The sequence below is a fragment of the Orycteropus afer genome, unplaced genomic scaffold (assembly GCF_000298275.1).
Source record: "Orycteropus afer afer isolate SDZICR_OR568_19922 unplaced genomic scaffold, OryAfe1.0 scaffold00233, whole genome shotgun sequence".
Lineage (NCBI taxonomy): Eukaryota > Metazoa > Chordata > Mammalia > Tubulidentata > Orycteropodidae > Orycteropus > Orycteropus afer.
In genome coordinates, this window is record NW_006921820.1 from 3173037 (window position 1) to 3181045 (window position 8009).

At 55.8% G+C, this 8009-nt stretch overlaps 1 protein-coding gene across 1 annotated transcript; it reads left to right on the forward strand.

Moving 5' to 3' along the window:
• The first annotated feature begins 496 nt into the window (after window positions 1-496).
• ULK3 (unc-51 like kinase 3) lies at window positions 497-6384 on the forward strand. The gene is made up of 16 exons (XM_007948956.2): window positions 497-598; window positions 1317-1457; window positions 1541-1661; window positions 2246-2350; window positions 3017-3160; window positions 3376-3458; window positions 3910-4065; window positions 4164-4269; window positions 4456-4496; window positions 4783-4885; window positions 5012-5076; window positions 5334-5412; window positions 5486-5526; window positions 5911-5958; window positions 6180-6246; window positions 6368-6384. Exons 1-16 carry the CDS (start codon window positions 497-499, stop codon window positions 6382-6384), a joined length of 1419 nt encoding a protein of 472 aa, XP_007947147.1.
• The last annotated feature ends 1625 nt before the right edge of the window (window positions 6385-8009 follow it).

Consider the following 8009-nt stretch of genomic DNA (forward strand, 5'->3'; position numbering starts at 1 on the left):
GCAGATGGGACCCCTGGAGATGGCATGTTGGCTTCTTCCAAACGCCTTTTCTTGTCCCACTACTACATTCAGAGCTGCAGGTCTTGGGGATAGAGAAGGGGGTGAACCTCTTTAAATCCCTCCATTCCACTGGATGCTGTAACCAGGTGGATTCCCCAGGTGACCTGGTCTGCTGCACCCAGCTCAGTTCCGATGGGCCCGCAGAGCCTCAGTATCTCAAATGGTCGCTGAAGGGGTTGGTCACGTGATTTCTAGTGAGGGCTGGAGTCCCAAGAGGCGCCCAGGAAGATCCAGATTGGGGTGGGGTTGTGGGAGCTGTGAGCAGCCGAAGCCCCGCCCACAGTGCCGCCTCCCGCCCTCCTCGCTGCACTCCCGGCGGGCGGCGCTAGGGGCAATGTGGAGTCCGGCTCGGCACTCCACAGTTCGGCTCCCCGCGGCGCCGGAACCCAGCGCTGAGAACCAGGAAGCGCCTGGGGGCCTGCGCGGGGAGGCCGGGATGGCTGGGCCCGGCTGGGGCCCCCCGCGGCTGGATGGTTTCATTCTCACCGAGCGCCTGGGCAGTGGAACATACGCCACGGTGTACAAGGCCTACGCCAAGGTGAGTGCGGGGCCGGGGCGTCGCCAGGGTGGCCCTGCCAGGGGCTGGCTCCCTGTGCGAGGCCGGAATTGGGGGACACAAGGTGAACTTCCTTAAGAAATCCCCCCCGGTCCACCAAACCCTGAATAAGGCCAGCCAGGGCCAAGTGGGAAGGGGAGGAGGTTAGAGACGGCATGAGAGCAGTTAGGGGCAGGCAGCCTACCCTGCCTCGGGCTGACCCTCTATGGAGAAGGTTGGAGCTGACCGCCACCCTCAGGCCTTGAAAATAAACACACGTGCACACCCCCTGTTTTGTCTGGAGAGGCAGGTGGAGATCCTTATGGGGTAGGAGACATTGACCGAGCTTCGGTGCCCGTGGCTGAAGAACGAATCAAAACAAGCATAATGAGTGCCCTGGAAGGGGTTTAAGACAGATTCTAGAAGCCTGGACCCAGATAAGAGGCAGAGTGAACAGTTGTTGAAAACGATAAGTCTCATGCCTTGGTGGGGAATAGAGTGAAATAGGTTTGGTGCAGAGAGTTGGAGAACACCAGGCAGGGTTGGGAGACCGAGATTTCCAGAATTCGGCTGCCTTATTAGGCTAAGGGAAAACTGGGATGTAGGTCTGGAGTGGATGGGCCCAGTGAGTGGGCAGGGGCAGAGGGAAGCAGGGCCCTTCCAGCCAGGCATGTGCTCTGGCCCTCTCAAGGCATAGCCTTCCAATCTCCTGTCCTGCCAGAAGGACACCCGCGAGGTGGTAGCCATAAAGTGTGTGGCCAAGAAAAGTCTGAACAAGGCCTCCGTGGAAAATCTCCTGACAGAGATTGAGATCCTCAAGGGCATTCGACACCCCCACATCGTACAGCTGAAAGACTTCCAGGTGCGGGCCTGGGGTGGAGCCACCCCCAAAGGGGCTGGAGAAGGGACACCCTCTTCAGGTTGCCTCTCTACCTCTAACCACAGTGGGATGGTGACAACATCTACCTCATCATGGAGTTTTGCGCAGGTGGCGACCTTTCTCGCTTCATCCATACCCGCAGGATTCTGCCTGAGAAGGTGGCTCGTGTCTTCATGCAGCAATTAGGTAAAAAGCCTCAGAACTCAGCCTGACCTGCCTTCCTATGTTCTCTACCCTCCCACCCCTCCTACCCCAGGCTTGGAGCCCTGGCATACTTTGCATTGTCTCCTGCCCCAGCTTGGATAATTTAGAACCTTTCTTTCCCATGTGCCCAGCCCTGGCTCAGGGATGCTGTGAAGGAAACTGAGGGGGAGGATCCCCCATCTGTGGTGGTCCAGGCTTCCAAATGTAGAACATAATATAAAGACCTTGTAGAATATTCCAGGGCCCAGTGAGAAGGATCCGAGTGTTTTGCCAAGGAAAAAAGCAAGATCCTAAAGTGCTGGGGCATCCAGGGAGGCATTTTGGGTTGCTAGGGGGTGGGGAGACTTGTAAAAGGGCAGAAAGGAAGAAGGAGGACAGGGGGGCAGGGAGCAAACTCTTAGAAGTGGCAGGAGCCTAGAGCATGTTTGTGAAGCATTCAGTAGACCAGCCAAGCCAGAAACAGGGTTGTGTGAACTGTAATAGGCAGGTGTAAGCCTGGGGAAGAAAGAGGCAAGTGGGAAGTAGACTCCTTTGACCTGGCTCTCTGCATGGGTCCTACTTCCCAGCTAGTGCCCTGCAGTTCCTGCATGAACGGAACATCTCTCACCTGGATCTGAAGCCACAGAACATTCTGCTGAGCTCCTTGGAAAAGCCCCACCTCAAACTGGCAGGTCTGCGTCTGGAACAGCAGGGACAAGGTTTGAAGAAGGGCTGTGCAGAGACCTCCCTCTGCCTGGGTTTAATCAGCACCCCTGGTTTCATGGAGCCCTCTATTGAGTCATCAAACAACAGCAGGCTGGGAGATCCAGGGCATCACCCACACTCGACTCTAGTAGTGTAATGAGTAGGGTTAAGGCTCATTTTAGGATCAGGGCTCAGTCTGTTACCAGGACTGGAACTCAGACTGTGATTCATTCATAGCAGGCTAGGAGGGAATGAGGTTGGAGGGTAGGGAGGGCAGTGGTGGCTACTGAGATTTGACTCAAGGCTAGAATCCAGAGAACATGCATCACCTAAACTTGGTGGGGTATTGAGGGAGAATTCTAATCTCTAGCAGGGCCTTGTCCTTGTAGCTGCTGTGATAAGGATGGGCTTCCTAGGAAAAGGGTGCCTGAGGGGGCTGTGCAGAAGGGGTAGGATTTACAACCCAGGAGGAAGATGAGGGCATTCTAGGCTAAGCACGAGAGAAATGGCATGAGCAAAGGTTGGGAAGTAGAATTGATCTTGGGAGTTTAAGAGGGTGGAGCCCTGCAGCTGGAGCTCAGGGCAGAGGCTTTAAAGGCCACAAGTGGAAGCAGCTGGGATTTGAGCCCTGGTGCCTGGTCTTTTGCCTGCAGACTTCGGCTTTGCGCAGCACATGTCCCCATGGGACGAGAAGCATGTGCTCCGAGGCTCCCCCCTCTACATGGCCCCAGAGATGGTGTGTCAGCGGCAGTACGATGCCCGTGTGGACCTCTGGTCTGTAGGGGTCATACTGTATGGTAAGAGCTCTGTCCCCTGCTCCCCACCCCAGGGTCTGTACTGTGTGTCCTTGGGCAAGGCTTCCATGGGCCATTCCTAAAGGGTCTGGTGAGAATTGTCACTCTACCTCCCTGGGCCTTTAGCTCTGAGGGGTGTCCAGCCCCTTCCCCAAGTGTGGGCCAGACCAGCCTTGACTCTAACCCCTTCCAACCTCCCCTCTGCCTTCCTTCCACAGAAGCCCTTTTTGGGCAGCCCCCCTTTGCCTCCAGGTCGTTCTCGGAGCTGGAAGAGAAGATCCGTAGCAACCGGGCTATCGAGGTGGGCCTGGTAACTGTTGGGGGATGGATGAAGTCAGGGCCCTGAGGTTGGAGAGCTCACTCCCACCTGTCACAGGAATGTGGGCTCCAGGCCACTGGAGGTTGACTGTCCCAGGAACCCAGATCAGCCCACAACAGCCAGCACAGGACTCACCCACAGAGAACTGTGAGGGCCCCATGGGGAGAAAGCACAGCAGACCCAGGCAACCTTCCCAGGTCCACAGTCTGGGGAGCCCCCAGATTATACAACAGCTAAGGGCAGTGAAGGTATAGGAGGAGCCCAGGGAAGAAGGCCTGGCTCTCTGCTGGTTCCACCACCTTGCCCCATGATTGATCCTCTCAAGTCTCAGATTCTCCACCCATCAGAGGTGTACGCCTGGGGTATCCTGCAGGCCCCTAGTCCAGGGGCCAAGGTGCCAGAGCCCAGTGTGATCTGTTACCCGGCCCTGCAGCTCCCCCTGCGGCCCCCACTCTCCCGTGATTGCCGGGACCTGCTGCAGCGGCTCCTGGAGCGGGACCCTGGCCGCCGCATCTCCTTCCAGGACTTCTTTGCCCATCCCTGGGTAGACCTGGAGCATATGCCCAGCAGGGAGAGTCTGGCACGAGCGGTGAGCAGGCTAAGGGTGGGCTCAGGGGACTTCTTCTTGTTGAATATAGCAGGGTAGGGTGGGCGGCGGACATGCCTCCTGATTCACCTGTCCCCCAGACTGCCCTGGTGGTGCAAGCCGTGAAGAAGGACCAGGAGGGGGATGCGGCAGCTGCCTTATCTCTTTACTGCAAGGCTCTGGACTTCTTAGTGCCTGCCCTGCACTGTAAGTCACAGGCCAGGCCTGGAGCCCTGCATGCAGCAGGGGTGGGTGGGGTCAGCCAGGGATGGATCCCAGCACTTTTCCATCCAGGGGATAAACTTGAACTTGGTGCCTTTGGTAGTCCTGGAAGGTTTGGAGTGGGGCTGGGGTCCCCACTCAGACTCCTCATATAAATCCCACCTTTTACAGATGAAGTAGATGCCCAACAGAAAGAAGCAATTAAGGCAAAGGTGGGTGAGAGAGAGAATCCCCGTGAAGAAATGGGGTGAAGTTGGGGGAAAATCTCAGGAATCCTAGGCCTCTGGGGAATGGCTCTTTCAGAATTTGTACTTTCTCTCCTATAATGTAGAGCTGGGAGGGGACCAGGCCAGCCTTAGTTTATCCCTGACATTGGTTACAGCTTGAAGTAGTGCTTAAGGACCCAGAGGGAGGAAGTAGAGGTGGGTGCCGGCAAGTGGGGCCTGTAGAGGGAAGCAGGCATAGGGCAGCCCTCCTCAGCCCCTCGCTCTCTTGCAGGTGGGGCAGTACATGTCCCGGGCTGAGGAGCTCAAAGTCATCATCTCATCCTCTAATCAGGCCCTGCTGAGACAGGGAACCTGTGCCCGAGACTTGCTCAGAGGTAGGCCTTGGTTCCTGGCTGACCCACCAGGCCCCCACCAAACCTCTCTCTAGTCTAAGGGGGAGAGTCCAAAAATGAGGAGACAGACTATTCTTCTCACCCTGAGCCTTTGCATCCTTGTTCCAGAGATGGCCCGGGACAAGCCACGCCTCCTGGCTGCTCTGGAAGTGGCTTCAGCTGCCATGGCCAAGGTAATGCTCAGTGGGAGAGGTTCAAGTCTATCAACTCGACTCATAGTGACTCCTCCCTGGGTTTCTGAGGCAGCGCCACTACAGAAGTAGATTGCCCCACCTTCCTTCCAAGGAGTGGCTGGTAGATTTGAACTGCCAGCCTTCTGGTTAGCAGTCAAGTGCCTTAGGCACTACGCTATCAGATCTCCTAGGTCCAGGTGGGGCAGGGAGAAATCCAGGTCATGACTCTGAACTACTTGCTGTCCCTGGGGCTGCAGGAGGAGGAAGCTGGCGGGGAGCAGGATGCCCTGGACCTGTACCAGCAGAGTCTGGGGGAGTTGCTACTGCTGCTGGCAGGTGAGGCCCCTCTAGCACTACAGTTTGCTGAGCCCCTGGCTGCCCCGCCCTAACCACACCTATCTCTTTGCAGCGGAGCCCCCAGGCAGGAGGCGGGAGCTGCTTCACACTGAGGTGCCCACTGGGGTTGAAGGGGTTGGGGTGTCCTCCTCTTTCCTTTAATTCTGCTTCTCTGTGGGGACCCCCTTGGTGTGTGGACTTCCTCAGGGTATTCCAGGACTAGGAGTCAAACCTCTCAGACTTAGTAAATGGATAGTTCCATGTGCTTTGTCAGGGCTGGGGTGCTCAGATCAGGGCAATAGGAATGTCAGGATCTGGGAACCAATTCAGTGCAGAAAGTCTGCTGGGCTAGTACAGTCAGGAAGGCTTCCTGGAAGAGGGAGCAGGTAGAGGACTCAGAGGGAAAGTCGTTCTAAAGGGGCAGAGGTTTCTGGAGAGCTCCAGGACTAAGAAGGAGGCCTATGTTCCCTCACCCATGGACATGTCTTTCTTTGGCAGGTTCAGAACCTCATGGCACGAGCTGAATACCTGAAGGAGCAGGTCAAGGTGGGAGCATGAGAGACTGTACTGGAGCAAGAGTTTGTGTGCTCTGCTCCTGCCCTTGTGCATTGCCCCCTTGTGTGTGTCTACCTCTCCAGTCTCCATCCAAAGACCTCTACATTCCTCTCTGTTCTGCACACTCTTTGTTGCTCAAAGGCAATTTGTTGTGGACTCCTGTCTCTGTTTCTGGGTGCCTCTCACCCTGTTTGCTGCCTTATGTCCCACAGATGAGGGAGTCTCACTGGGAAGCAGAGACCCTGGACAAAGAGGGGCTGTCGGAGTCGGTTCGTAGCTGTGAGTCATGGCCTCGGGTCTGATCCTTCTCCCAAGGTGGGGCAGGGGCTGGGGACTAGCCTTAGGTTCTGCCTCTTTTGCCAGAGACCTGATACTGATCCACCCTCTTGCCCCTGCACAGCTTGCACCCTGCAGTGACCCCAGAAGGATGATTGGACAGACCGTGGACCACCTGGAATTGAGAGGCACACCACCCCCGGCTGGGGCCTGTGAATCAATGCTCAGAATTCTGTTACCCTCTACAGCCCTGAGGAGCATCCTGGAAAGGGGCTTCCTGGGTGACAGCTCTGAGACCCCCACACCCCAGGGTCTCCAGCCTCCTTGGGGATATACTTTATTCCCCAGAGGGTCCAATGGCTCATCTTACGAGCTGGGAGCACTGGACCTTGGCCCTGGGAGTGAGGGGTCAGGACTGCTGGGAGAAGAGTATTTGCTTTCATGTGATCTTCACCTCGGAAGTTTAAAAAGTTGTTATTGGGTGGTTGCTGGGTCCTGAGACTCTCAATTTCTAAGTGAGCTGCACTCTGGGGGAAGAAGACATCAAGGTTTCTAGCATTTCTGCTCTGAGAAGAGGGCAAGGACCTTCTGCAGTGTACTTCTCTGCTGACCCTCTCATGTTGGCAGCCAGCATCCACCTGTGCCCACCTCTGTCTTTCCTGATAGTCCTTATTCCAGCTCACCTCCCTCCTTGCACTGGAATGGGGCACTCAGACCCCTCAGGGACCGCCCACCCCCATGGTGTCTCATTAGTGCCACAGAACTTACCAGTCTTCCTGGGAGCTGACCCCTGCCCTCCATCTCAGTATTTTAAAATAATCCTTAAAGCATGAAAAGAATGTGTAGGGGTAGGGCAGGTTTGAGAAGCCCATGCTTTGTTCCTGCCTTGGCCCAGGGAGCACCAGAGGAGAGGCCCTCAGTCCTCATCCCTCCCACCTCCTCCTTCACTGGGAATGCCCTCACTTGCTGAAAACCCAGCCCTGTGCTGGATTTGAGGCCTTCCCGGGCGAAGGCCTCAAATGACCCATTTGCCTGCAGGAGAATCACTCAATCTGGGAGACCTGGTTCTAGGCCTGACACTGCTGCTACCCTCATGGAGGGCTGGGCAAGCCTCTTCCCCTTTCCACCTCTCCAGAGGGGCTGTGAATCCCTCTTCAGTCCGCAGCATGGGCCTTCAGAGGGCAGAGTGAGTTTAATCTGGAGCAGAATGTACACATCTGGGGTTAGCTGGGGCTGCTTTTAAAAGAATCAAGAAAGGGCATTGATGGCTTTTAACTCTCTGCCCTTAAATGCTCTTTGGGGCAAGTCCTCTTTTGTTCTCCTTGCAGGAGGCTGGATGTAAAAAAAAAAAAAAAAAATGTAATTCATTGTTATTAAATTATTTTCTGTACTTGTGCTTCTATTCTTGCCCTGGGAAAGCAGGTGAGGTAGCCCCTGTTCACAGGCAGGGACTAGAAGGTTCCCAGAAAAAGCTGGGTAACCTGAGGAAGGACTGGGGAGGTCGTAGGATGGTGGAGCGATAGCCATATCTGCATCCTGTACTCAGGCCCTAGGGGATCGAGAGACTCAGGCTGACCAGCCACTATCCTTGCCCACCATCTAAGGGAGTGGAGGCAGAGGGAAAGCACCGGGATGGATCTGGGTAAGACCATTCCCCTGCACCTCCAGAAGGACACTCAGTTGCAGGATGCTGTATGCACAGATAGGAGCTCTGGTAGCATAGTGCCTAAGGCACTTGACTGCTAACCAGAAGGCTGGCGATTGAA

Excerpts from the sequence above, each read along its gene's own strand:
- ULK3 (XM_007948956.2), top strand. The coding sequence starts at position 497 with ATGGCTGGGCCCGGCTGGGGCCCCCCGCGGCTGGATGGTTTCATTCTC. Across the intron at positions 3,161-3,375 it reads TGTAGGGGTCATACTGTATG|AAGCCCTTTTTGGGCAGCCC; the intron begins GTAAGAGCTCTG and ends TTCCTTCCACAG. Across the intron at positions 5,413-5,485 it reads GTTGCTACTGCTGCTGGCAG|CGGAGCCCCCAGGCAGGAGG; the intron begins GTGAGGCCCCTC and ends ATCTCTTTGCAG.